A 27,905-nucleotide genomic window follows, 5' to 3' on the forward strand; every position below is an offset into this window, starting at 1 on the left:
CAAGTTTCTGCCAGGTGTAATCGGAATTGTTTCTCAGGCAGCGTTTTAGGCTGTGAGTTGTGTCAGGGAGAATGCAGGCATTCAGAATTGTTCCTCGATGCTGGTGGAATGGCACGAATTATTTGTAGTGCTGAACCAAAACAAGTTGGAAAGAGACCAGTTTGCTTAGCAGTTCGCAGAGCCCTGAAGTGTGATGTGTGGGAGAGAAGATGAGATTGCAGGCGTTAGTGCTACAGTGTAGCCAGTCAGTTCCCGTGGCCTGAAATGATGTTTCCAGTTCATGTCTCTTCTCTGAGATGTCTCGTGGAGACAGCCAGATGCATTTCTGATCAGGCTTCACAGGTAGAAGGACACTGGAGAGAATTTTTTTGTTAAGATTTAGGTGTATGGAACTTTCTTGGTTTGCTGAAGGCAGCTATGTGCAGTGCTGATGGTAGTTGATCAGTACCTCTTAGTACTGGGAATATCTATAAATAATATTGTTTCTTTTCTAACATGTTTGGTTTTCTTGGATGAAAAAGTAGCATGGTCACAGTTGTGCCATTCATGTTGATATTTGAGTGGTGGTTTTTATGTTGTAGATGCTGTGTATCAGGCAAGGGTACATTTTCTTAGTTAAAATATAACTGTGGAAAAGTTGTACCAACTGGCTTTAAATAGCAGAACATCTGGATGCTTCTTTCCGTTTGTCTTTTCTTCCTTGCAGTCTGTCCTCTCTCATGTGGTAAAAGGAGTGAGTAGATCTTCCTCAAGCCATTGTAGATGGAATATTGGGCCAGCTGAACTTAGCTCAGAGGGTCAGGATTTGGCTTTAAAGGGCTGAAGTTGTCATTTTGTGCTTACAATCTGAAGGATTTAAAATGAGACATTCAAGGTTAATTGGTGGCACAGAGATAAACACCAGTGGTGAACTTCAGCTGAAGTAATGCTGACATTCTCTTATGAGTTACAACTCTATTTTGGGCTGCAGGTATGGTCAGATTTGATCGTTGAGTGATGGGCTTAACGTGCTGTTGTTTCTTGCAGGTGCCATTGAAAAGCAGAAGCTGGTGTATATCCTGAACAGAGATGCTGCTGCTCGACTCACCATTTCCTCCCCACTGGAAGCCCACAAGGCCAATACCTTGGTCTACCATGTGGTGGGAGTCGATGTGGGGTTTGAAAACCCAATGTTTGCTTGTCTGGAAATGGATTATGAGGTGAGAAGAACTTCATCTTCCTTTGCTGTCTTTTGACCTTTGTTTCTATTTGTTCTTCATCTGTCATTGGGGAGCATTGGCTGCTTCTGCTATCTGAGGCAGTTTTCATTTTTCACAAGCTTACTGGCTTTTTGGCTCACCTTCAGCCAGAATGGGCAAGTCTGTTCTGTCTTGGTGATTCTTTTTTGCTTTTCAACTGTGCCAAAATATGCCTGTTTTCTTGGTCTGAACTTCTCTTGTGCAGCTTCTAGCAAGTCTTTTGGCCTCCATTCTGTTGTTACTCAAAACTGTTTGCCCATGCATCAGCTTTGCTTCTCCTTTTAATACTGTTTTTCAAAGACACCTCCATGCATTCTGTTTTAGGAAGCAGACAATGATCCAACAGGTGAAGCTGCAGCCAACACACAACAGACATTGACATTTTATGAATTGGACTTGGGTTTGAACCACGTTGTCAGGAAATACAGTGAGCCCCTGGAAGAGCATGGCAACTTCCTCATAACAGGTACCTTCCACAGAGTTGTTTTTGCATGGGTCTGCTTGGTTCCCACTCTCCAGGAAAACAGTCAATACTCTTTACATCTTAGGAGTTGTTTCAATTGTAGTCTGAGTCATTAGTATAAATTAATTAATTAATAGACCTTACAGTCAGGTAATGAGGGGTGGTTCACACAGGGAAATTCATGGAAGCAGCTGCAGTTTGAGAGTGCTCCTGAAATTAGCTGGTAGCAAAAAGGACGTAGTTTTAGTTAATGTGTACTCTGTTGAATGGGATTGTACTGCTGTTGTACTCTCTTGAATGGGATTCCAGCAGCTAAAGGCAGTAGATGAATCCATAGACTAAAGCCCACTTTGAGGGGTTGGATGCAAAGCCAGTATAACACCTTCAACCAGGGAAACTGCTGCAGGTTCCCCTCCAAGCACGAAAGATGCTGAGCTGGGAGAGCATCTTTGTATACTTGCCCTGTTCTGTTTCCTGTAGGCAGCTGTCAGACAGACATCAAATACTGGTTTGAATCTGTTTGATGCTATTTTTTGTTACGTGACATCACAAAGTATGGTTTTAGAAATACTTCTATTAACTAAAGATGTTAATCTAGCTGATGGATTTTTTTCTACAAGCAAGCATGCCAGAGACCCCAGAGTTGTGTTTAACAAGTTGCTAGTGTAGTATTTTGGGCATGTCATGGCTTTCTAGACAAGAATAAGTCAGAAAGGATACAACTTAAGCAATTTGTCAGAAGCTGCATCCTCCCAGCTCCCTTGATTCCATCTGCCCTGTTCTGATGGTGGCATAGGCAGCTGTACTCTTTTGTCTTTTCAATAAGAGCAGATTCATATATGCAGGGAGAGTACTGGAAACTGCATTACTTTAAAGAAAACCAAATGTTCTGCAGGCAGTGAGTCAGATATGTGATAAAGGCTTTTCTCCTAATAATTTTCTTTCAGTTCCTGGTGGTTCTGATGGCCCCAGCGGGGTGCTGATCTGTTCTGAAAACTACATTACTTACAAAAACTTTGGTGACCAGCCTGATATCAGATGCCCAATTCCCAGGAGACGGGTGAGAATTTTTTGAGATTATGAGTGCTTGGAATTTGCCTTTCAAGGTCGAGGGCCTCAGGAAAGTTTTAAAGTAAGAAAAAAGGAGTTAAAAACATGTTGGCTTATCTACCTCACTGGCTGTGTGTTATCTGGGAGAGAGGGCAGAGGTGGGCATAGCCTGAAGTGATGAGTGTAGTTCATGTCTCTTCTCTGAGATGTATACTGGAGATACTCCAAAGACTCTGATCAGGCAGCACTGTCAGCACAAGATAGGATTACTGATGCTGAACAGTGGCAATTGTAGATGCAGGTGAATTCAACAGCTGCTCTGTTGCATCTAAGGCTGCTTCTTCTCCCTTTGGTATGAGGAATTACATGCTTTGGCAGTGCTTTGAACACCTGCCAAGGTGCTCAAAACCAGCTGTGTGGGTTACAGCCGTTTCCTGTGTTTTTGGTTTGATACATGAGAGTTGCCTGGAGAGGAGAGTAAAACAGATGAGGTACAGTGTCCTACTGTTGTATTTCCTTCTGGGGCAGAGATGTACCAAGGTTGACTGCAGGTGTAACAAAGGGATGTGCTTTGTGTTAGAAGTTTTCTTACATACTGTGAGCTCTTAAGGCACCTGTGAAACGGAAATACTTCAGTTAGTGAAATCACCTCTATGCTTGTTGGGTAATTTCACCAATGACCTCCACTGTCTTTCCTGACAGAATGACTTGGATGACCCAGAGAGGGGTATGATTTTTGTCTGCTCTGCTACACATAAGACCAAGTCCATGTTCTTCTTCCTGGCCCAGACAGAGCAGGGTGACATCTTCAAAATTACTCTGGAGACTGATGAAGACATGGTAAGCATTGCATGAATGCAGAAGCATTAATTGAGTGGAGTCCTTAGTCAATTACTTTCTCTAAGGGGATACGTATTTATTGTTGTGGGTTTAGCTGTGGAAGGGCACGTTTTACATGGTTTGTAATACAGTTACAGCTGGTCACAACTGTGCATATTACTCATAAAAAAACACAGTGCAAGGTTTGCAAAATCCTGTGAGGATTAAGCTGCAGTTACTTGAGCATATTTTATATGTTCCAGAGGTGATCTTTTCTTCAGAAGATGTAAGCTGTGGTCCATGAACCTCTTGGAGAGTATTTCAGTAACTTATTCTGTGAAACTTAGCTTTCCCAGATTTCAGCAAGTACCCCCTAGTGTGTTAATTGAGTATTTACGTTCTGCAATCAATATTTTTGGAAGCTGAGGTAGCCAGCTTGGTACAGCTGGTCTGTGAGTTAAAATAACACATTTGCAGTGGCTTGCTGCTGCTTGTTTTAGTATTCTGCTCTGAAAAGATCTCTGCTGCAATGTGATTAGTTGGGTTTTTTGAGTAAATGTTGATTGGTGATTTCTCCATCTAAACATGTCATATTTGGTATGGGGGATGATTGTATAGCAGGCACCAAGCCTGCCAGAGTTCATGGACAAGTTTGGACAATGATCTGACACGTGTGATTTTTGGGGCTGCTCTGTGCAGAGCTGGGAGTTGGACTTGGTAATCCAAGTCAGTCCCTTCCAACTCAGAATACTCTGTGGTTCTGTGATGTTCAAGTGCCTGAAGATTGTTCTTGGATGTTTCACCAGCAGCTGTTGTGAGCATATCAAATTTAGAAATTTGCTCAGGGCAGTTATTTTTCTTATGCTGGAGAATCAGTGTCTGGCATTCAGTGAAGCAAATTTCTTTTCTCTTAGGCAGCTTGCTATTTTTACAGCTTTTCTTTTCCAAATTGATTCACTGTTACAAGAGGCAGAAAGTCTTAGAATAAAACAGTCTGAATTTTGTGATTTATAACCTGGTGCCCCAAACTACTGATGTGTTAAGCCTGGCCCACTTTTGCTTCATTTCTTTGGAGAAGATAGCTAGGTAGATGTTTTTTATTAAATCATACACATGGAGCTCCAGTACGTGACCATCACAGTCACATCTTCATCTGCTTTCAGGTAACAGAGATTCGACTGAAGTACTTTGACACTGTTCCTGTGGCTGCTGCCATGTGTGTGCTGAAAACAGGTTTTCTTTTTGTGGCATCTGAATTTGGAAACCAGTGAGTAAACAATTTTACATCAGTGTTTTTCCCCTGAAACAGACTGGTTCTGTTCAGGCCTGCAGACTGACCCTTGAACTTACTGTGCGTAGAAAGACAACGCCTCTGATTTAATGAGTAAATTAGTGCTTTGTTCAGAGGGCTTAAGAAGAGCAGTTGTATTAGACTATGAATGGGGGAATTTCCTTGTTTGAACTCAGATAAAGTGATGACGTGCAGAGAACAAGGTTACTTGCTATTGCAGCAGGTTTTGGAAAAAAATTGAGCACTTGCTGTTTGTGTGTGGTTCATCACAAATACAGATTAATTAGCATTTCAATTAGTTTGATAGTTTTGAATTTTTGTGTGTATGGCCCACTCAGAAGTAAATCAGGTTTCCTACCAGTAGCTGTTCCTTTCCTTACTAAGGAAAGGAACTTTGAGGGCTTTCTCTTGATTCATGTTTGGGCTTCTAAATACTATAAAGGATCATGCACACCTTGGAAGATTAGCTTAACTGTCTGGGATGGAGGGAGTTCGCATGGAGAATTTCCTGACTGTGTCTGCAGTCAGCCACCTGAGGGAGCCCCAGCCAGTTTGATGGACTGAATCTGAATTGAGGAAGCCATATTCTGGCTTTATTAAAAACAGGAAGTAACGCAGTCTGTCTTTCTGTGTGGTGTTTTTTCTTATCTGAAGTTTTATTTGATTGTTGTGTTGTTTAGGCTCATAAAATGGAATAGGGAATGTAGTTAAAAATTAAAGGCGAGAGTATTCCAATAAAATAGATAACTGTGGAGTTGAAGTCTTAGCCATTGGCCTTGCTTTTGGCCTCAGCTGTCAGTTGGTGCTTTGACTTTAACACAAGAATATCTAAAAGCCTCAAGGGTAAACAAAATACTGAAACTCTGGGGTACCTTGCCAGTGACAGCTGCAGATGTGAAGGACTGAAGCTGGGAGGTTGTTGGGGGGTTTCTCATTTGTAGGTTTTGGTTTGGTTTTTACTTTGCAGGCCTGAGTTTCTTTTTAAATATTTTGTCACCCAGAAGACAATCCTTAAAGCTAAATATTAATAACTGTGTAATGTAGGGTTGGATTTCTTTCTTCCTCACTACCTGAATATCTGGTTAAGCCTTACTTAAGGCTACATGAACCTTTCTCTGAACATGCTGACACTCTTCTTTCTGTCTTAAGTTATCTGTACCAGATAGCTCACCTGGGGGACGATGATGAGGAGCCAGAGTTTTCCTCTGCCATGCCTCTTGAGGAAGGAGATACATTCTTTTTTCAGCCACGGCCTCTGAAGAACCTGGTGCTGGTGGATGAGTTGGACAGTTTGTCTCCTATTCTGTGTTGTCAGGTATGCTGCCATCAGCAACTTCCTGTTTACCGCATGTATAACTGGAGTCACCAGCTATGTTATTCCAGGTTCCCAGAAACACTGCACCAAGTAAAGACTCATAGACAAATCTGCAGATTGGTATCTGGCTTGGGTAGCTTTTGATTCCTGAGGCAATAAATGTGTATCTCAACACAGAGTGTCAGCCAGTGATTCTGTGGTGCTTCTCTGTTGACCATCAGACCAGTTCTTTGCAAATTGTTTGGGTAAAACGTAACATTCTTTCAGGGCAGCAGCAGAAACACCCCCTGGCATCTCCACAGCTTTTGGTGTTTGAAAAAACATTCTTAAAGCAATAATGTGATATATAGATACTGTTTTATTTTCTTGTTCTGTGGATGGTGTTTTGACACTTTCTCTCCACACAGATAGCAGATTTGGCCAATGAAGACACACCCCAGTTGTATGTGGCTTGTGGTCGGGGGCCCAGGTCGTCCTTGAGGGTTTTAAGACATGGACTTGAGGTAAGACATCCAGCATGTGAGTAGGGCAACCTGAGAGATGAGGGTGATGTGAGGAAATCCTTGAAATAAAGGTGCTGAAATAGGGGGATTCTCCTTTTGCTGTAGTCTGGAGAGCTACTTTCTCTTGTTTCTTAAGAAATAGAATTGTTGTACTGTTTATTCTTACATTCTCAAAGGGTTTTTGTTTACTTGACTTCAACAAAACCTGCATTTTGTCTCTCCTAATACTTGAGTATATTGAGCTGGAACATTCCTGGTGTCTGCCAGCTGCTGCTGATCTCTGCTGGGGGTGGATGACCTTGTTTTAAAGCTGATCATCCAGAGCAGTAATGTTGCCATATCATTGCTGACCATATTTTGCCCTGTAGCACATCTGGCATGGACTGAAAGCATCAGAATTGGGAATTGTTAGTTTTCCTGCCCAGTTGTGGGAAAACTTAAAAAGTGCTGGTGGTTTGATTGCTTACTCTAGTAAGTCTAAACATCTGTTTGCAAAAGAACCTTCTTCCTGTTTACTCTTAGGTATCTGAAATGGCCGTCTCAGAGCTGCCTGGTAACCCCAATGCTGTATGGACTGTGAGGAGACATGTTGAAGGTATGCAGTATTTTCCTGAAGCACAAGGGAGGTCATATTGTTTTTGTGTACATTTTGTTTGTTGTTGTTTTCTGTTTTTCTGCCCAAGGAGATAGGAATGGTACTGCATGATGCTTATGTGCCATCCCCAGAAACTGTGTCTTGAGTCATCAGCCACCTGCTTGTCGTTGGAAGCCACCCACCCTCTGGTCCCCTCGTATTGTCACACTTCCTTTTCACAAAGAAACAGCTGCCTGCAGCTGCATCCATCACCCAGTATGCTGTGTCAGCTGTACATTTGCAGCCTGAAGCTGCTGAACTTCTCATGCATTCCCACTTCCCATAAGTTTTTGCCCATAAGTTCTTGCTCAAACATCAGCAGGCAACAGCTACTATTGTTGTTGGAGCGTACTCACTATTCTTCATGTGTGTGTTGACAACTGCAGTAATCAGCTTTTTATGAGAGAGCAGAATACAAATTACAGAACAAACATAAATCGGAAGCAGTGTCTGTATTTTATTACTTCCTTCTGTGCATGTCTGTGAAAAAAACACTCTGGGCTAGGACATACTCTCTATTCAAGAGCCAGCAGTGTGTAGAAGGTTGGTGATTCCAGGAAGATTAAGATTTCAGGTTGGCAGAGTATACTGGATTGGAGGTTTGCTTAGTTGTTGGTTTTTAATTTTGTGATCTGAAATAATAGCCTTACTAATGTACAAGAGGAAATGTAGTCCCTTCTCCTGCCTTTCTCTTGATGGTGAGAGCAGAATTGCACAGAAACACCTATAAAGCTTGTAGGGAATCTCTTTTGGGTACTGGCAGTCTCAGGGATTATTTCTCAGGCAGTGCTTTGTGTAATTCTCACGAAGACTTCCCTGGGTTTATGCACAGGATCGGGAAAGGCCAGATTGTTGCAATAGAGGCCTTAGCCTGCCATGGTGACATGATACCTTGTATTTAAGCAGAAGAGTATATCTTCCAGGGAACCGGTAACCCTGTCGGAATTTCAAATCCTTCAGTGGAATTTACCTTGCCATGCAAGACTTGCCATGAATTCCTGTGCTCATGTCCTGAGACTCACGTACTGCCTAAGCAACAAGGGAGGAACTTTGAGCATGAAGTGCCCTCATGCCCCCAAGAAATAAAAGGGTCAAAAGGAAAGTATTTCCATGGTTCATGTTAAAAAATACATGGCTTTCTGAAAAGAGACATTCCAGTTTGTTAGAAACCTTTTCTCCAGCATTCTGGAAAAGAAATTGGTAAGGTTTTCTCCCTCTGAGGTCTGGAGGCTTCTGACATTACCTTACAGTTTTAAAGTCTTTTCTCTTGGGGTTCCAGAAGAAGACTTTGACTTTTCAGGAAGTGAAGGACCATTGAGGTCGACCAGGAAGTGGACCAGTCTCATTGCCGCCTCTTCCTTCCACCTTCCAAATTCTCCCGGTTTCAGCATGATCATCTCTATGATTTCAGAAAGGCTGGAATCTGCAGCTGTTAAGCTGTGCTACTCACTGAATTCAGTTTGTAGTTCTGTGACACTGATCCCCAAGTTCCAACTCTTGGAATTCAGAAATTATTTTAGTGGGTTTTAATCAGAAAGAGTGCAGAACCTTTTCAGACATGTATCTAATCTTTAAAGTGCCCTTGAAGGCTCAGTTGGCAGTGTGGGGTTGCCCGGCTCTGCCTCGATGTTGCAGTGTGTGTGCTGCCAGGCCTCTGTAAGAAACACCCAGGTCTGCAGTCTTCAAAGCAAATACTAACCTTGGCTGGTACGTGGTGATACTCACTACCAATACCAAGCCTTTTTTTTTCTTCCACAGGTGGCTGGTGGTGGAGGTGCTGATCACCACAGGTGTGTACCTACTGCTAGGGGCTACTGTACAGTACCACAAGTTAACCACAGAAAATCCCAACAGCATGGGGCTACATTTATGCGAAGCATTTCAGTCAATAAATTCTAGAAACTGCTGTGTAGTTGAAGATTGTTGCCTTTGAAGTTCAGTAGCTGAGGAGTAGAAAGCAGATCCAAGTCCATATTGCAGTTCTTGGGAAGCAAAACAATCAACTGTGTCTCTGTGGGACAGTCAGTTCTTGCTAAAATTGGATATGTGTATTTTAGGGATATTTTCAGCTCTCTTGTAGACCAAGGTTAGGCTCCCAGCTGCTTTGTACAGATCTCCAAGAGAAAAAAATTTAATGTGCTTGGAGCATTTGTAGGTGTTGCTGGCATGGGAATGTCCTGTGGTTATGGGATTCATCTGCCTGTGAGACAGAAGTGGGTAGGATTTGCACCAAGCACTCTATTGCAGTTGAGTGTCTGTGGGTGTAGGTGTGTGCTCTGCTGTGTTGGGAGATGACAGCTCAGAGTCAGCATTCCCTACCTGGCACTTGCTGGAGGAGCTCTGTGGAGTGAGTCAGCGCTGCAGAGTCGCCACGCAGTAGTAAACAGAAGCCCAGGAAAATGTACTGTCATCCCCTCAGAGTCTGTTAACTGAGAGTGATCCTGAGCTCTGACACTGCTCATCACTTTGCTCACTGAACTCCTCTGAGCTCGTGGTGACTGCATTTGTATCAGTGCAAATTCAGATGTTGCAGAGCGTGAGAAAACTGTCAGGACTGGACTGGAATATAAGAATGGAATTCTCATGGACTAACTTAAACTGAACCCATGACACATAATAAAAAGCACAGTAGTGTAGAGTTCACGGACTATAATGTCATGTTTTCATAACTGGTTATGATGTGTGCATGAAGCTGCAGAAAACTCGTAATGCATGTGTAGAAGAACGAGTCCAGCTGTGGCTCTTCAGAGTCATTAAAATGTCTGTTACGCACTGAAAGTAGCTGACTGGTGCAATTAGAATGGTAATAAGCATCTCTGAAGTCTTGTGTCTGCATACAAAATGATGTCTATCTGTTCAAAACTCTGGGGAGCCTGATGTTTTGTTGTGCAGAGCTAAGTAGATATCTTTTCATATTAAAATCTATAGATCTTTTCTTTTTCTAACTGAGAACACTTCTCAGAATGCCCTAGAGATTTAGTCCTCATAATTTCAACTAGGCTGCTATATTTTCTAAACCAAAATTGTATTGTTTAAACCTAGATGAATGTATCTTATTCACTGACTTAATTCTGGTAAATCAAACCCTTTATTTCAAAAGCTCCAGCAGAGTCATTAAGCAAATAGACTTCAAGCAAAAATGCACTTGTCACCGTTATTGACACAGACTTAAAGGCATGCTCTAATATAAATGTAAGCCAATGGAAAGAAAGAGCTAAAAAAGTATTAAGAGTTAGGAATGAGTTTTTGTTTAGAGTAGGACTAAGGGAATCTGTTTTGTTTTCAGATGGGAGTTCTTTGTCCTAGTCCAAATCACATGCTTAAACCTCCAGCTGGGACACAGTGGTTTATCATGAGAATTGACAGCCCCCAGGGAGGAAAGCAGCAGCTCTGAAGTAATTTGGAAAGCACCAGTGGTCTTTGAAATGGAATTCTTAGAACATCCTGTCTATGGGATATTTATGAATCAAATACTTAGCCTGTGAAGTGCTAGAATGATCGAGGAATTCTTGTAGACTTCTGGTGTTGAAAAATCTGTGCAAGTCTGTAGGAGAAGCTGCTGTTCAGTGTAGAAAATAAGCAGTGTGTGTATGTGTCTTGCTGAACTCTTATCATGTGCTGTTAATGTTGGAGGAATTCTCCTGTTCAGCCAAGCATTCAAGGAGTTGGCGTTACTGATAGAGTTCTCTCTGCAGATTCAGTTCTTGCTTTCTCATTCCCCCAAATGGACCAGTTCCTGTTTGTAGGATTTTGGAGCTGTTGGAGGTTACAGGCTGTGACCAGTTAATAGAGTAGTAACAGAGTTCATGCCACAGACTTCTGTTGAAATTGCTTTAGTTACAGAAAACTCTTCAGTTTGATCAAAGCTGTGGTCTGTATACCAGATGTTGCAGAGAAGAATGATGGGGTTTTTTTTAATTTTTCACTTGCATATTTTCAACTGTATGTAAGAACTTTTTGTTATAAACGTGACACAGCAGGTTTGGCAATGCTTCCATCTAAACAGGGTGGATAAGAAAAGGATTATTAGTTCTTGAAGCATTTGTTTTGGTTAACCCAGGGTTCTTTAAGCTGCTGCATCGTGTTTTGTGGCATCCTGTTTCCATCCCTCTGATGAGACTCCTCTGTTTTCCTTTTCTGTTAAGGTTATTAGCTGCTTCTCCATGTCTCCCACGTTTAAAAATTACAGAGGATCTCTTTTGAGGGCAGAAACTGACAGCTCTCTCACACCCTCACCTCACTAGATATGCTGTGGTCCCCAAGTCTGAGCTTTGGGTTGAATTGGGTTAAAATGAGGAATTTTCTTTTGAAGAAATAGCAGTTGCATGACAACAGCAGCAGAAGTGGAGTTGCTTCTCTGAGGCGGTCTTATTTCTCTTCCAAGGCTCCTGACTCCATTTCCCAATAGACTTCATTGTTTCTGTTGCTTTTGTTATTCTGTTTTAATGAGATTGTCCTCTTTCCCTCTTAAGACTATTGCTTTCTGCAATAGTGAAAGCAGACAGCAATAAACTGGGACAGTCCCACTACCCTTTTTTCCCACAAAGTTTCCCTATTTCCAAATGAGCTCTTAAGATTATTTTGATTAGCATAGCTCCTCCATGTCCAAGCTACAGGAGTCTCCCACACTGTCCCCTTTGGGAGAAGCCAGTACTGGAGATAATAGAGTAAACACTGACCTTTACTTCTATTGGGATAAATGACAGTATTGCAACGATCTTAAAAATGTAATTGTTTCTTATCCCATGAGACTCTCACAGTGTGAATGGAAGCCAGTTGGGCTTCTGGAGGAGGATACAGCAGGTTTAACCCTGAATTCTGCTGCAATGTACTCTAATTATTTTCTGCAGCCTTTTATTGTGTGGCTGCTAGATAGAGATTATGGTCCTGCAACCTCCTGTGTGCAACATCTGTTGTGTGGTTTCTGCAGATAGATTCCTTATGTTCAAATTTTTTGAGTAGAGTATTTTTTCTTACTTTGTTGGGTGTTAAATCTGGATTCACCCCCTTGGGTGAGGGGGGACATTTACATTTGTCTTAAAGACTTTGAGAACTTGAGCATTCTTTGAAAAAAATAGACAAGAATCTTGCTTGCCGGAATCCAGCTTATTATGAATTGAGTGTGGATCTGGATCATGGTTTGATCCCTGGCTCGGTCTTGCATTATTTGGAGTCCAGCAGTGGCTGGCTTTTGGACAGCTTGTCCTAGAGCGAACTTGTGCAATACTGTCAGCAGCTGTAATTATCACAGGAATTCTGCTGAAGAGTAACTGCTAGACATTTGTCAGACTGCTGATTGTGTTGGGAAGCCTTGCATTTATTAAATCAGCACTCTTTTTTTTCCTGTCTCCCTTGACCAGATGAATTTGATGCCTACATTATTGTGTCCTTCGTAAATGCCACACTGGTGCTGTCTATTGGAGAGACCGTAGAAGAAGTGACTGACTCTGGATTCCTGGGTACTACACCCACCTTGTCCTGCTCTCTTCTTGGTGACGATGCTTTGGTACAGGTAATGGAAAGCTGCTTCTGACATGTCTGCTGTGTCTGCCACTCTCAGCTTGCTACACAGATGTGATTTCTGCAGTAGTGCAACACACGTCTAAAGATGTGGATTGGCAGAGAAGGATGCTGATTCAGCCTTTCCCTTTTTATATCTTGCTAAGTGAAACTGGACCAGTTCAAAATGGTCCTAATCTCCTTCAGTAGTTCCTTGCTGTGGTTGAAGGATGCAGTTCTCCCAGCTGGCAAGAGTCTTCCTGCTGGTTCAGCCTGGTGCATAGCTGGTGTATCACTGGCTGCCAGGAGCAGTTCTTGCCTTTGGCTTCTTCTGAGTCAGAACGACCAGTGAAAGGGGAGTTGTAAAGAGATGGTAAATACAGAATTGATGAAACCTTTTTTTTCCTTTCAGGTTTATCCAGATGGGATCCGGCACATCCGAGCTGATAAGAGAGTAAATGAATGGAAGACACCAGGAAAGAAAACCATTGTAAAATGTGCTGTGAACCAAAGACAAGTAGTGATAGCACTGACTGGAGGAGAGCTGGTTTACTTTGAGATGGACCCGGTATGTGTGTTAATGTTGTAAATGAGTTTGGAAGAGTAAGGTATGGGTTATGCCAGGGATTGATCCTTCATCAGACCTGCAGAAAAGGATTCAGTAGTAGAGCATCCTTCTAGAATGTATAGCTCAAAACCCTGCATATCTAGACTGTGTCTATCTGAGATAATTTAATGGCTAATTAAAGTGTCTGAAGCTTGTAACTGAGGCTGAAAATTGTGTATTTGTATCTTGCTCTTCTGGTTCTTCCAGTTGTAGCTGAAATAAATTGTTTAAAAATTGTGGTATTGTTTATATAACAAATCCAAAGCATTGTTTAAAAACAAAGTAACTAATTAGTAACTGATGTTTTTCTTTCTCAGTCAGGGCAGCTGAATGAGTACACGGAGAGAAAGGAGATGTCGGCGGACGTCGTTTGCATGAGCCTGGCCAATGTTCCCCCTGGGGAGCAGCGTTCCCGGTTCCTTGCTGTTGGGCTGGTGGACAACACTGTCAGAATTATTTCACTTGACCCTTCAGTGAGTAGCTGCGCTGTTTTTGCCCTTTCATTGGTTTGAAACATTCAGAAGAATCCTCCAAAGGTGGACTGTGTCCATCCAAACTGTCTTTCTGTGTTAAGGTGGGTGAGCAGGAATGGACAGCTTGCATGGCTTTTCTCTGCTCCTACCCTGTAACAGACACCCTGGTTTTATTGAGAATCACTTATGCCTCCAGACATTCAGCTGATGAGTCACAAAATAATTTTCTTCTATTGTTTTGCTTTGGATGGGTTTTTCGTTGGTTTTCCCCTTCTGATCTCCCCATTTGTACCTGTACTAAAAGCAGACTCATTCTGCAAGCAGGTTGGCAGCAAACCAAACTTACTATTTGTCTATCTGCAGCAGATGAGGTGTTCAAAGCTGGTTATAGTAACCTAAATTTTCCTCAGGTTGCTCCATGCTAAATAGCAGCAAATGGTACTGGAACAGTTTGGAAGCATCCAGCTTATCTTCTCTAAAGCCCAGGCTGCTACCACTCCTGTTTACCAAAATGCACAGAGCCAGAATCTATTGCAACTTTTTTTTTTTTTTTTTCTGTGCTGAATACTTCTTTCTGGAAATCTAAAAGGGCCTCTTTAAGCTCCTTAGATGGAGCTTGAATCCTGTCTTGCCATGCCAAGCCTTGCTGACTGGTGTCATCCCTCTGTCCTGTTTCCCCAGGATTGTTTACAGCCCCTGAGTATGCAGGCGCTGCCCGCACAGCCCGAGTCGCTGTGCATCGTGGAGATGGGTGGCACAGAGAAGCAGGACGAGCTGGGAGAAAGGGGCTCCATTGGCTTTCTGTACCTGAACATTGGACTGCAGGTGAAGGGTTCCTTCCTGGTTCTGACAGGCGTGTCTTGAGAAGCTTTTGCTTGAAAGGTGGATTGTTAAAATAGCCCTGTCATCATGCAGTGCAACACAAAGCCTGACTTCCCTCTTTGTTGCAATGTGTTTGACGACCGTGACTGGGGAATTCACTGTGTGGCTTTGTAGAGGTGTGAATTTCCCCGTACATTTTTAGACTAAAAACTAGTCAAAAGACAGTGTATTATCCCAGATTTTATGTAGAACAGACTGTGCTTTTCCCATTCAAGAAGGAAGGCATATTTTAAGAACTATTTCTGTGTGAAATGTTGAGCAGCTCTTTAAAAACTGCCTGTAGGGCAGAGTATCAAACAAGTAACTACCCACAACCAGAGGCTCTGCTCTAATAACTCTGCTATTTCACAGCTTTTTGTTGCATCCAGTACAGACTCTGATCTTTGACCAAAAAATGTTGTTCTGATAATTCAACATGTAGTAAAAATAATCAGCACAGTTTAGGTTCTTCCACATGCCTCAAGTTTGATGTCAGAATGCAAACTCTTTTTAAGGAGCATGAGTTTTTGGGTAAAACCTTTGTTTTCCAAGAGGGATGGGGATCTGGAATCCACCCTCAGGTTTTTATGGCTTATGTGCTATACTAAAGACCTTGGTCTGTTTTTTATTTTGGAGGGGGTCCTTTCTGCCCTGTAGGACTGTGGAGGAGCTGTGCTTTCTTCGCTGTTAAAATGTGGCTGTAGGGTAGAGTTGTACTGACAGCTAGGAAAACAAACAGCTAATTCTTCAGCAACTGCCTCTCTCAATTGTTTTGAATTATGCATGTAGTAAGTTACTTCTTACCTTCAACCTGGATCTTTTTTGTTTTCCTGCTGTCAAGAACGGTGTGTTGCTGCGGACTGTCCTGGACCCTGTCACTGGCGATCTCTCTGACACCAGGACCAGATACCTTGGCTCCCGGCCCGTCAAACTCTTCCGTGTCCGAATGCAAGGCCAGGAGGCGGTAAGGGAGCCAAGCTCTTGCAGGGATGCACATCCACTGCATCCCAGATTTTCTTAAGGGTGGGCAGGGTGGGGAAGAATCTATGCAGCACAGCAGGATCCTGTGGGTAAGGGTGGAAAGTAGAATGACTTCATTATGGAGGTGCCTGGCTCGCAGCTTGTTCTTTCACAAACAGCCTTGTTCTTATTCCCCTTACTGCTGTGTAGTGCTGCCCTGCCTTTTCTGAACTAGGATTCATCCGACCCATAGGCTGTGTTTACAGTGTGCTTGGAGAGCTTTGAGCAGATTCTTGGGCTTAGAGGCACATCTTCCCTGCTTTAGTGCATGGAGAGATGGAGAGAGATCTGTGCAGAAAACTTACCCTTGAATGCTTGATGCAGTGAGTGAATGGTTGTGTCCTTGCATGTTGGGAATAGCTCAGCCAAGGGCTGGACAGCTGCCATACATGGTTCAAGGAAAATGTTTGCAAGATTTGGCATAGAAGGAAGAATGTGTTTCATCAGAAGTGCCATTTCCAGGCCTTCTGATGTGGCACTGGGGAATCAGCCACCCCCTGCCTGACTCATTTTTGGATGACACCTTCAGAGTTGAGAAATACTGCTGATCAGCATAGGGGGCTGGATCTGGGAATTTGAGCTCTGCTGTAGTGTTAAGGTACTCTGGATAAATCTCTTCAACTTGCTCCTGCCAGTTGTAACTTGGAGATGAGGAGCTTTGCAGCTCTAGCAGAGCATACCTGTAGAATAACCGAGTGCTTTTCTGCTTTGAGATCAGCTGTTGTCACTCAGGCAGAAACAAAGGTTGCACTGAAACTCATTTAGCCAAATTATATAAAGGTGAAAAGTTTGGAAGTCAGTCTGCTTTCTTTGTTTCTTGTACTTTGATTTAGGCTAGTGATGATTTTCAGTAAATTCACTAAGAGTGCTATAGCATTTGGATTGTGGCAAAGCAGTAAATACTTATTTTAAAAGACCTGTTTCCATTAGAACAAACTATTTTAAAAAAAGGAGATATGACATCTTCGCTTTTAGAGGTAATAATTTTAGTGCACCTCATTTGGAGTATTTTGACAGTGCTTTAAAGTTCCTTTTCATGCCATATGCAGTTTTCAGAGAAAGCTGAAAGTAAGGAGTGTCTCCCCAGGTATGCTCTAATCTGGATGGGGTGAACCCACAAGAGTTCAGTTGTTGCAGTGGGGAAGATTTGGGCGCTGTACATCCATTCCTGTTGCATGAAGGGAGCTTGCCTCCATTCCCAGACCTAATAAATTTGCTGCCTGTCTTTCCCAGGTGCTGGCCATGTCAAGCCGTTCCTGGCTGAGTTATTCCTATCAGTCACGCTTCCACCTGACTCCCTTGTCTTACGAGACGCTGGAGTTTGCATCTGGTTTTGCTTCCGAGCAGTGCCCTGAGGGCATTGTGGCCATCTCCACAAACACATTGAGGTAAGCACCAGAAGGGAAACACAAATGCTTCCAGGCTGGGATGCCAGGCAGGTGAAGCGGTGGTGAAATCCACCTGATATTCAAAACGAAAGAGGTAAAGTGAGTTGATTTGAAAAAGATTTTTTTTTTTTATTATGGATAATGATTGTATGGAAACACTTGGATAGGTTTCAGAAAACAGACTATTAGAAATGGGGTGTGCTTCTCAGATTTGTATTTTCTAGCTTTTTAAAATAAGTATAATTCAAGTTATTCTTCAATTCTCTGATCCTGAGAGAGGGAAGTTTTTAATAAATGTGGACCTGTTATATATTAGGATCTTGTGGTTTGTGATCTGAATTGGCTACTTTGCAGAAAATGAGCCACGTGATTTCAGAAACCAGAGGCATGACAGGGATGTGTTTGTTGCCTTTTTAAAAGTTCAGCTGAGATACTAAAAAGATAAATGAAAATAATGGACTACAAATTCAGATGCTGTGCTGTATGCACTTGAACAGGCACTTTTTTCATATCTGTCCTCATTGAAATATTACAGCATTCATTGCTTTTAAAGGAGCCATTCTTTCTGGAAAGACTTGTGGTTTTTAGACACCAAATGCCAGAAGAACTGGCATTTCAGCTGGCAAGTCACAGGAAGAAAGAGCTGGCATTGCCTTTTTCATACTCTTTGTAACTGAAGTGCCTTTGAGGAGCATTTGATTATATGTCAAAGTCAATGTCACATTTAGATTCAGATGATGTGTTCCCCAAATGTGCACTTTCCTTCTCCCATGTGCTCTTTGTTCCTTGCCCTTTGTTGGGATAGGTTTGCTTCAGCATTAGCCAGAATGCACCCTGGGACAGCAAGAGCCCTCAAAGACCTCGTGCTGCAGCACACACCTGTCTCACACACTGTGGGCTCCCATTTCAGGATGTTATTTTTGCTCTGCTCTCTGGAGCTGTTTGCTGTTTGGCCTGAGAAAGGTGCTGCTTCTCTCTAACACTAGCTAGTTTCACAAAGAAAAAGTTCTGTTCCAGTTTCGTTCTCTTGGACAGCTGTTTTCGGACCATGTTCAACACATGTCACATCTTTGTCCCCCAGGATTTTGGCACTGGAGAAGCTGGGAGCAGTCTTCAACCAGGTTGCCTTCCCATTGCAGTACACACCCCGAAAATTTGTCATTCACCCAGAGAGCAACAACCTGATCATCATTGAGACAGACCACAATGCTTACACTGAGGCCACCAAGGCACAGAGGAAGCAGCAAATGGCTGAGGTAAATGGGGTGGGGGACAGGTACACCCATCTGTTCCCCATAAAAGACTTCTGCAGCTGGAAGTGCTCCCTGCTTGTTGGTTCCCAGCTGCCATTACCTGCAAGGCTTTCTGCCCTATGTGAATGCTGGGGCTGGAGGAGGAGTGGTGGAGATCTGCCTCAAAACAAATTTCAGCAGAGCTGAACTTCCCAGTGTTCCTTCCTTTGTGTGTTTTATATTTTAAGAACCACCCTAGTGGAGGACAGGACAGTCCTGCTTGTGTAACACCATTCTGTGGGGTTTCTGTGGTTGGTTGAGGGTGCTTGCATTTCAGTGGGTTATTTTCTTCTCAGGATTGTTTCCAGGGTTGTTGATTTGGAGAAACAGCTCCCCAGACAGCTGTCCCTTGGGCAGGGCAGAGCTGACACAGCTTTGAGCTGTAGAGGCTCTCTGGAGAATAAGATCAGGGTGGGTGGAAGCTTTGGGACTTAATGGGGTTTATGTCTTCACAGGCAGTACCTTACCCCAGATTACCTGGGTTTAGGCAAAATAGGGAGGTTGTATTCTACACAGCGCATCAGCATGCTGGAAACTGAGCTATTCTTTTCTCCTGTCCTTTAATACCATAGGAAATGGTGGAGGCTGCAGGGGAGGATGAGAGGGAGCTGGCTGCAGAGATGGCTGCAGCCTTTCTGAACGAAAATCTTCCTGAGTCGATCTTTGGTGCTCCCAAGGCGGGGAATGGTCAGTGGGCCTCTGTTATCAGAGTGATGAACCCCATCCAGGGAAATACGTTAGATCTGGTGCAGCTGGAGCAGAATGAAGCTGCTTTCAGGTAAGAAGCATTGTCAGATGCAGCAGGAGGAGTCCCTGCTTGTGATGAGTCTTAGGTGTTTTGTTCCTTTTGCTTATCTATTACTGAGCAGAAATCCAGATGGAACATGTTATCAAGAGACTGGCTTGAAATTCCAGAAGTGATTTATTTTGCCTTTCCTTCCAACCCTGACCTTGTCTGCATGTGGCATTGAGGTGCTCCAAATGTGGTTGCTGGACCTCAGTGCCTAAAGAACAACACAGGGGTGTAAATGACAGATAAGAGAGCTGGGAACAAGAGAATGTGCTGTTATCTCTCACTTTTCCTTCTCATCCAGATAAATGGAGGATAGATTAAATGGAAAGGGAAGTGTTAGAGGACTGGAGGGGAAAACCAACACAATAACCATGAAGAATAGCAAGTGCCTCAGCAGGTGAAGTAGAGTTGGGTCATATTACTCCAAAAGGCTGACCTGCCATTTCCAATCTGCCTGAGCTATTTACTGGGCAGGAAATAACACTGGAAGATGAGGAAAGTTATTTGTATGTGTCTCAATGGGAACAGCCTTTGAAAAACAGCTTCTAGTAGAGTTTTGCACATTGCTAGGCCATGTCCAGCCTGTGAAAGTGTAAAGTAACACTGGGCATTGTGAAAACAAAAATGCTTTGAGCATTTGTGACAGCTAGAACACATCTGGAGAGTATGGAAGAATAAACAAATCCGTGTTAAACATTTATACAAGGAGGATAAGTAACCTCTTAAAATGAAATGTCAGTGTTGAGTGGTTGGACTCTTCAGTCTCTGCTGGGCAGGTGCAGGTTGTGCTGCAGGGAATGCAGTCTGGGTGGGCAGCAGTGGTGTGATGATGACACTGATGCCTTGGTGTGTGCTGTCGTTTCCAGCGTGGCTGTGTGCCGGTTCTCCAACACTGGTGACGAGTGGTACGTGCTGGTGGGAGTCGCCAAGGACCTGATCCTGAATCCACGCTCAGTTGCTGGGGGATTTGTCTACACATACAAGCTGGTGAACAGTGGTGAGAAGCTGGAGTTTCTGCACAAGGTGAGGGGAGTGATGGGGTCATTTCCAGGCTGAATGTTGGAGTAGCTCTTACTTGCCTGAGTGCTGCAGTGATATTGTAGTACTTGGTGCATCCTGGGTAAGATTATCATATTGGTGTTACGCACTGGAAGCAGCCTTGGAGAAAATTAGCTGCCTCCTGCAAAATCATTTAGTACATCTTTTGCAGAGCTGAGGACTAAACACAGATCTCGCAAGAGTCCAAATTTTACCCATCTAATTGGGTGAATTGGAAAGGAGCAGTGTTTTTCATGCCCCTGTTAGGGAGGGGAGGGAAATGGCTCTGTTTGCTTTCTGGAATATGAGCTCAGAGAGCTGCTTAAGCACTTGTTTACAGAGCAAATTCGTACTTGGGTCACTTAAACCCTGGTGCCAAGACTATCAGTCCTTGGCTGACCATGTGCAGCTGGTGTGAGCTGTCATCTTCCTTGGATGCTGTTTGATTGTGCGTAGAAATGATTAGGGACCAACTTGTTTGATAGGTCTCGGGGGCTGCAGCAAAGGTTTCAGCAGAAAAATTACTTTTCTTCCCACATGCTTCCAGCATGGCTGAGATTTGAGCAGATGAACACATAGAAAGGAATGTTGTGGCTTACTCACTTCCTAGAGTCCTGATGCAGGGAGTGGGCTTTGTCCTGGACCATGGCCTTTTCTGGTGCCACTGAACACCCACAGGGAAGTTGACAGAGCTGAAGTTGTGAAATAAGCTTCTCTTAGCCAGTGCAGCCAAGCTAGGAATGCTGTAAATGGAAGCTCTCTGCATGTTCCCCTTCTCTGCTGTGGATTATAATTTTGGATTGGTTAGTGGTGGGAGATTTTTCAGACAGCAACCCTGTCTAAGTTATTGAAATTGTGGACACACTATAGTTGTTCATATTTAACAACTTCTTTGGTGGCAATGTCAGATGGCTGAATTACATTCATGCCTTGCTTGAAAACAGTCTGGGTAGATTTAGGCAAAGTCTAAAGTTTTTCTGTTGGATGTAAACCAAAACTAAGAACTGAGGGAACCAAACCCTTGTCTTCTTTTGCTGCCTGCCCAGTATGGAGTTCTTATAGAAGTCCTGTGCTTCAGTTAAGGTACACTGCCAGCAGTGTGTTGTGTCTGAGTGCCCATGGCTCTCTTAGCTCTGTGTGTGACTTCTGCTGCTGTCTGCCTGCGAAGGGCTGACCTGTTGCCTCTCCTGTAGAAACAGAGTCTTATTAGCCTTTTACACTGAAAGCCTTGGTACAGGCTGGTGAACTTCCCGTTAGCTGAATCTGGTCTGAAGGTTTGTGTAATGTTAGCTCTCTTAATGAGGATTTCACAATCTTCCTTTTCCCTCTCTAGACCCCTGTGGAGGAGGTCCCTGCAGCCATTGCTCCATTCCAAGGCCGAGTCTTGATTGGAGTTGGGAAGCTCCTGCGTGTGTATGACCTGGGCAAGAAGAAACTGCTTCGGAAATGTGAGAATAAGGTACTGCCTTCTGTTGCTGACCAGAGCTGTCAGTTTGGAATGAGTGATACTTTGCAGCAGGAGTGAAACACGGGGTTTAGCTGCTACTCCAGCCCAAGTGTGTCTGTTTATTTGGTCTTCAGAGCTGTGTGTTTGCCTTGCTGGTTGCATCTATCCAAAGTAGTGCTGGATTAGACTGGGCTGTTGTGCTGCCCCTCTGCATCCCACACATACACCGTTTTCTTAACACCGTTCTGACCGTGGTGTTGCAAGTTCCTTTTTGTCCCAGCTCAGTGCAGGCTGTTACTGACTGTGTGCAGGGGTCTGTAGAGGCTGTTCCTTTGGCTGCTGCAAATGTGAGAGGTCTTAGTGAGATAGAAGATCATCACTGGAAATGTTTTGTTAGTTTGGGTGATAAGAAGCTGGAAGGTGCATATGACCACCTTGTCAGATGCCCAGAATGTTGAAAAGGGGATTTTTTCCTTGAAGTAGATGGTCCTTCTTGCTGAGCATCTCTGGTACTTTAGGAAAAAAAATTGCAGAGCGTGATTTTCTAACTCGTAATTGCCTGCTCCTCCCTCTCCCGTGCAAGCTGCAGAATCTGTGCCAGTAGCTCATTATTGCACAAAAGAACTCCAGCGAGCTAACAGACTGGGAATTTGTAGGGGAGGTTTTTTTTTGTTGTTGTATGGTTTTGTTAGGTTTTTTTATTCCCCTAAAACATGATTCACATGAAAAATTGAAGCTTTCCTTCTTGGGCCTTCCATGACCATGTAGTAAAGAGCCATGGAAGCCATGCCTGCTTGTAGGGATGTCCTAGCATCTCCAATCATGGGCTCACCAGCAGCACATGTTTTGTGGACAGTGTTCATCCAGAGAAGGCTGTGAATGCCACATGGTGCATGTTAGGTTGCCCTGTATTGATGGTGTATTTAGAGTCTGACTATAGTATGGCAGAAATGAGGGAAGTGGAGGAAATGATGGGGAATGGGGAGTGAACTGTCGTTCACAGGGGGAAATAGTGTTTCAGCTGGTGTAGGGTTATGCTTCCCCTGCTTGAAGCACTCAGGTTTTGTCCTTTCTCTCTCAAAAGCACATTGCCAACTACATCTGTGGGATTCAAACCATTGGGCACAGAGTGATTGTCTCAGATGTTCAGGAGAGTTTCATCTGGGTGCGTTACAAAAGGAATGAGAACCAGCTCATTATCTTTGCTGATGACACTTACCCTCGGTGGGTCACTACAGCAACGCTCCTGGATTACGACACTGTGGCTGGAGCAGACAAGTTTGGTAACATCTGTGTGGTGAGTGTGCCTTGCTGAAGTCGGGACTTTTTGGACATATTTTTCTTTAAAACATCCATGATTTATCTTAGAAGAATGAGGATCTGTCATTAGCTGGAGACAACGCCCTGTACCATTGACTTGTTTTCATGGGGTGACTCTGTCATCATAGTGGGCTGCAGTTTATCTGTTTGTTATATGAAGCAAATCAGTTAAAGGATCAGCATGTCATAAACATATTTCTGAGGTGTCCAGTAATTGGTGTTTATATTGCCTCAAAACTTACTGTCAATAAGCCTTGAAAGAAGCTTGTTGATGTGAAAGGGCCCATGAGAACTTGAGTCAGGGTTATCACTCTTACTTTTTCTGACTAAAACTCATCGCTGGCATTTCGCTTTCTCTGTCACTTCCTCTTCACAGTTGGCTTTGTCAGCCAACACTTCCCCACTTGGCTGGATTTCAGCAAGGGAGGAGGAAAGAATAGATGGTGTTTCTGGCAGAGCTTTGATCTCTTTCTGAAGTGTGCTCGGGTGCTTTGGAGTGCAGAGTTCAGCAAGTGTCAGATGCTGCGCCTGCAGGATTTGGCTAACACACACAAATCAGTCCTCTTGCATTTTCCTGCCCCACATCCATCAAACTGTTTCCTTAGTGGTCATTTTGACCAAACCTCCCAGAAATTGGTGATCTGCAAGTGCCAGACCAGGCAGAGGCTGTTTGTGAGGTCCTGCCTGTGTTTGAGTGATGGGCTATTGATCTTGATACCACAGTTGTTATACAACTGTAAAGGCTGTTTTGGAGAAGTACCTGCATGATTCTGCTGTAAGTGTGAAGTGGTTCTTGCAGAGTCCACAAAAGCAGTCCTTCAGACAGCACAGGGGTTCTCCAGAAATAATGTGCTGCTTCTCTGCAGCTTGCTGAATCTTCTTTCCTCTTTCAACACAGGTGAGATTGCCTCCCAACACCAATGATGAGGTAGATGAGGATCCCACAGGCAACAAAGCTCTCTGGGACAGGGGCCTGCTTAATGGAGCATCACAGAAGGTAATACTTTGTGGGAAGCACATGGTTATTGTAGGAAAAGAATGCACTGCTTTTCTGTGAAGGACTTTGCAGTGTTGTCCAGTAGATATATTGGCTGCTCTGCTTCTACGCAATCTGCTGTGCCGTGGGTGATCTGTTTACACTGTTGCTGCAAGCCAAATTTCTGAAATCACAGCTGAAGCCTATTTGGTGTGTCTGATGGAAGCAGCTCATTTTCTTTGCTGCTTTCTCTCATTACTTGCATCCGTTTGTCCAGCTGAGTTTTGCCATCTGGTCACAGGTGGAAGGCACTTCCTTTCTAGAAAGGCATTTCAGAACTAGCAGTTGGCTGAATTTATTCTGCTTTCCTCTCTGAAGCCCTTTGATGCTTTTATATAAGCTAAAGAAAAAACATGCTTTTGTGTTTGCCTTTCAGGCTGAAGTGATTATGAATTATCACGTGGGAGAAACGGTGCTTTCCTTGCAGAAGACCACACTCATTCCAGGAGGCTCTGAATCTCTTGTTTATACCACCCTATCAGGGGGGATAGGAATCTTGGTCCCTTTTACTTCCCATGAGGTAAGCCAGCCCAAGCATCAGGCTACAGTCTTGCTGCTATTTGTGCATCCTTCTGTAGCCAGTATGTTAAATGTGCTGCATTCCCTGGAGGGCTCCACAGTGGCTGAAAACCTGAGCTACAGGAGTGCCTGTGGCTCCAGTGCACAAAGGAAGAGAAAGAGTTTGCTGAGTCCTGCACTGTTTCTGTAAAGAGTTGAAAGCATTTCTTCTTGCACTGTTGTTCTGAATCTGTGCTTTCAAGGAGCTTTGGGTGATTCAGTGTCTGAGGAGGGAGGAGTCATTTGGCATGCTTTGTGTAGCCTCTAAACTGTTTTATCAAGCAGTCATGTTTCAAGTCCTGAGGATGGTACTCTGTTCTCTATTTGCTGTGGCATCTTGGAGCAATGGGTAGCAAGACATTCCCTGTTGGAGCTGAAACTGTGCTGCACAGCTGCTCTGTGCCTCATTTCCTGGGAGTTTGATCCTGACCAGGGTGGCTGTTTAGCTCTGCTGTGGGTTCTTCCCAAGTGGAAATGATGAGGGAGTAGCCGTGACTCTGGGTGCCGTGTGCAGGGCTGCTCTGGCAGTCTGTTAATCACAGAACCACAGAACAGTTTGGATTGGAAGGGACACGTAATGGCAGTATTTCTGCCAGTGCAGGAGCACCTTCTGATGGGTGTTGTCTTGCCTTGCTGGCAGTGCTGATGTGTGCCAACCTGTTCACTTATCAATCCATTATCTCCCCAGGATCACGACTTCTTCCAGCATGTGGAAATGCACTTACGGTCTGAGCACCCTCCTCTCTGTGGGCGCGACCATCTCAGTTTCCGCTCCTACTACTTCCCTGTGAAGGTAAGCCCTGAGAGCATGGGATCACCTGGTCACAGGGTGCAGAAGGTTACTTTGGGGCACAGAGCTGCCTTGAGGCTGGCAGAAACAAGGCAAGGTTATTATTGTCTTCAACCAAGGCAAGGGTGCTGTTCAGTGGGGAGAACTGAGGTACTGTCGGTAATGACTTGTGTAGTGCCTGTGGCAGCAGGCTCCTGAGCAGCGCTCTTTAAGGAGAACTTAGCACTTAATCCATGTCTGTTTCGGTTTCTTAACTCTTGTAATGAGCCTCCTGAGGGTTGGTCCTAAGACCCAAGCCCAGAGGTGCTGTAGCTGCACTTCCCACAGTAGCTCCGTTTTCCATCAGGAGAAGCAGCATTACGTAGCTGTTGGTGTGGCTGGGTCAAACTGAGTGCTGCCCTGGGTTATGTTTTTTCCACCACCATTGGAAAGGGAAATCTAAGTTCAGAAACAGCTGCTCCTGCCTATTTCTGCTTTTGAGGAACTGTTAGAAGCTGTGAACTGCTAAACGCTCTGACCAGACAGATCCCAGCTACTACCAGAGTAATGAGTGTGGAGTCAACCAGAACATTGTCTCAGCAAATAAAGGTGCACAGTGTGATGGTCTCGATGAGCTTGAGGCTGATTTGCAGCGTACACAGCCTCAAAGATTGCTCCCATTTGATTTAAGCTATCTGTGTCATCACACACAGTTTCCCCTAGCCTTCCCAGTGCAGGGCTCAGACCCAAACAGATCTCTCTTCCCCTTTCCCTTGTGTAATTCTTCAGCTGCACCCAGGCCTTTTGGGTTTCTGTTTCGTTAATCAAGCTGGCCAGTAATTAATGTGATGCTAACTGCTGCTATTCAGCAGATGAGGTCACCAGGCATGGTCTTGTTTCCAGGACAGGATTAAGAAACTCCTGGGAACAAACTGTTTGTGGCCATTTTTCCCTGTTTAGGCAGGGTTCAGTGCCTCTGTGTGGTTTCGATTCAGTTCTCTCCTCTTTGCCCCTTCAGAACGTGATTGATGGGGACCTGTGTGAGCAGTTCAACTCCATGGAGCCCAACAAACAGAAGAATGTGGCCGAGGAGCTGGACCGGACCCCACCCGAGGTGTCCAAGAAGCTGGAAGACATCCGCACGCGCTACGCTTTCTGAGTGGCAGCTGCCAGGGGCAGAATTGCTGGTGGCTCCTCCGGGTGTTCTTCCAGGCACCACTGGGAGGAGGAATGTGTGCTTTTTTTTCCCCCCCTTTTCAAATATTGGTTTGGTCCTCTTGGTTTATGTTTTGAAGTAACATGACTCCAGTAAATACCGTATCAACTATTAGGTTTCCCAACACATCCTGCTGCCTATGTGAAGGCTCCTGACATTCCAGCTTCTGGCCAGAGCAGTTCTCTCTTGGGAAGTGCTCAAGGCAGGATGCCAGCTGACCCTCAAGCCCATCTCCTTCTCCTCCCTTTTGGATGGGGGAGTCCCAGGGTGTCTTGCTGAAAGTTCTGTAGGGCAAATCCAGCTGAGTCTTTGTTGGGCCAAGTGGGGTTTGTTGTTTCCAAGCGTTTTAGAAAAGGAAAAGAAAGAGCTGTGGCATGATTCAGGATTACCAGGCTCCTCTTCTAGTAGCCAGTGGTGAGCTGCTCTGGGCTTACACTAGTCCAGGGAGCAGCCAATGGGAAGCTGGCTGTGTGGAGGGTGTAACTGTCACACTTGTCTTGAACGTTTTCTTCTGAATTGCAAGGGGGTTTTTTTGGACTCGCCATTTCTGACTGTTTTCCCTGTAAATAGAGTTTTGTACAATGTTGACTCTCTTGGGGGTGGGGAAGAGCGAGGCCTGAGTCTGGGACTTGATTTGTTTCATAATAACTTTGGCAAGAGAGTGTCTCCAAGCTGTGACTGTGAGCAGCACATGAAGAATAAAAGCCTGTTTTTTCACTACCCTGGCGCTGGGGCTCTTCTCCTTCGTGGCAGCTGCTGCTGACCTGAGCAGGAGGGGAGGAGGAAGAATACAGAAATGTGCACACTCTGAGCCCCTGTGCTCCTGCAGGCCCTTCACTGTCCCCCTGCCCTGCCTGGAGCTGGTCCCCTGCTGCTTGATCTGCCCTGAGACACACACAAAGCAGGCTGTGGAGAGATGGAAGAGTCATTTCTGCAGCTGTTCCAGAGCATGGCTGCACATTGGGGGTCCTGTGTTGCCCAGTGTAGCACCTGCAGCTCTAGGAGGAGCAGCTGGCTGCCACGAGGGCTGGGTAATGGACTGTGTCCCAGAGGCTTGGTAGCTGGATTCAGAGGCTCCCAGTTGGAGTGCACCCACACAAGTGCTTCCTGGTTCTGCTGGGTTGCTCCCTGCTTACTCCTGCTGCTGGGGACTGTGAGAGCCTGTGACATCCTGGTAAGGATGCTGCTCCCCACTTGGGACTTGAAAAGACAGGTGGTCCTTGATGCCTTTGCACCCTTTGAACAGCTTTCAGGTTCTCCGGTGCATGTTCTGTG

The 27,905-nt window shown here is 44.4% G+C and overlaps 1 protein-coding gene across 1 annotated transcript in view; it reads left to right on the forward strand.

Moving 5' to 3' along the window:
- The window catches only part of SF3B3 (splicing factor 3b subunit 3), a 29,026-nt gene extending 1,676 nt beyond the window's left edge, over positions 1–27,350 (forward strand). The window contains exons 4-26 of the mRNA XM_083870115.1: positions 1,027–1,199; positions 1,563–1,704; positions 2,649–2,761; positions 3,454–3,591; positions 4,734–4,837; positions 6,011–6,176; positions 6,584–6,679; positions 7,202–7,274; positions 12,674–12,825; positions 13,225–13,380; positions 13,737–13,892; positions 14,574–14,717; positions 15,595–15,717; positions 17,007–17,161; positions 18,243–18,417; positions 19,026–19,231; positions 20,113–20,269; positions 21,618–21,743; positions 22,816–23,028; positions 23,950–24,048; positions 24,464–24,607; positions 25,334–25,438; positions 26,433–27,350. Coding sequence (XP_083726241.1) covers positions 1,027–1,199; positions 1,563–1,704; positions 2,649–2,761; positions 3,454–3,591; positions 4,734–4,837; positions 6,011–6,176; positions 6,584–6,679; positions 7,202–7,274; positions 12,674–12,825; positions 13,225–13,380; positions 13,737–13,892; positions 14,574–14,717; positions 15,595–15,717; positions 17,007–17,161; positions 18,243–18,417; positions 19,026–19,231; positions 20,113–20,269; positions 21,618–21,743; positions 22,816–23,028; positions 23,950–24,048; positions 24,464–24,607; positions 25,334–25,438; positions 26,433–26,573 — 3,257 coding nt within the window. The 3' untranslated portion in view covers positions 26,574–27,350. The remainder of the gene's footprint in view (positions 1–1,026; positions 1,200–1,562; positions 1,705–2,648; positions 2,762–3,453; positions 3,592–4,733; positions 4,838–6,010; positions 6,177–6,583; positions 6,680–7,201; positions 7,275–12,673; positions 12,826–13,224; positions 13,381–13,736; positions 13,893–14,573; positions 14,718–15,594; positions 15,718–17,006; positions 17,162–18,242; positions 18,418–19,025; positions 19,232–20,112; positions 20,270–21,617; positions 21,744–22,815; positions 23,029–23,949; positions 24,049–24,463; positions 24,608–25,333; positions 25,439–26,432) is intronic.
- The last annotated feature ends 555 nt before the right edge of the window (positions 27,351–27,905 follow it).

The sequence above is a fragment of the Zosterops lateralis genome (assembly GCF_965231275.1).
Source record: "Zosterops lateralis genome assembly, chromosome: 12".
NCBI classification, from domain to species: domain Eukaryota; kingdom Metazoa; phylum Chordata; class Aves; order Passeriformes; family Zosteropidae; genus Zosterops; species Zosterops lateralis.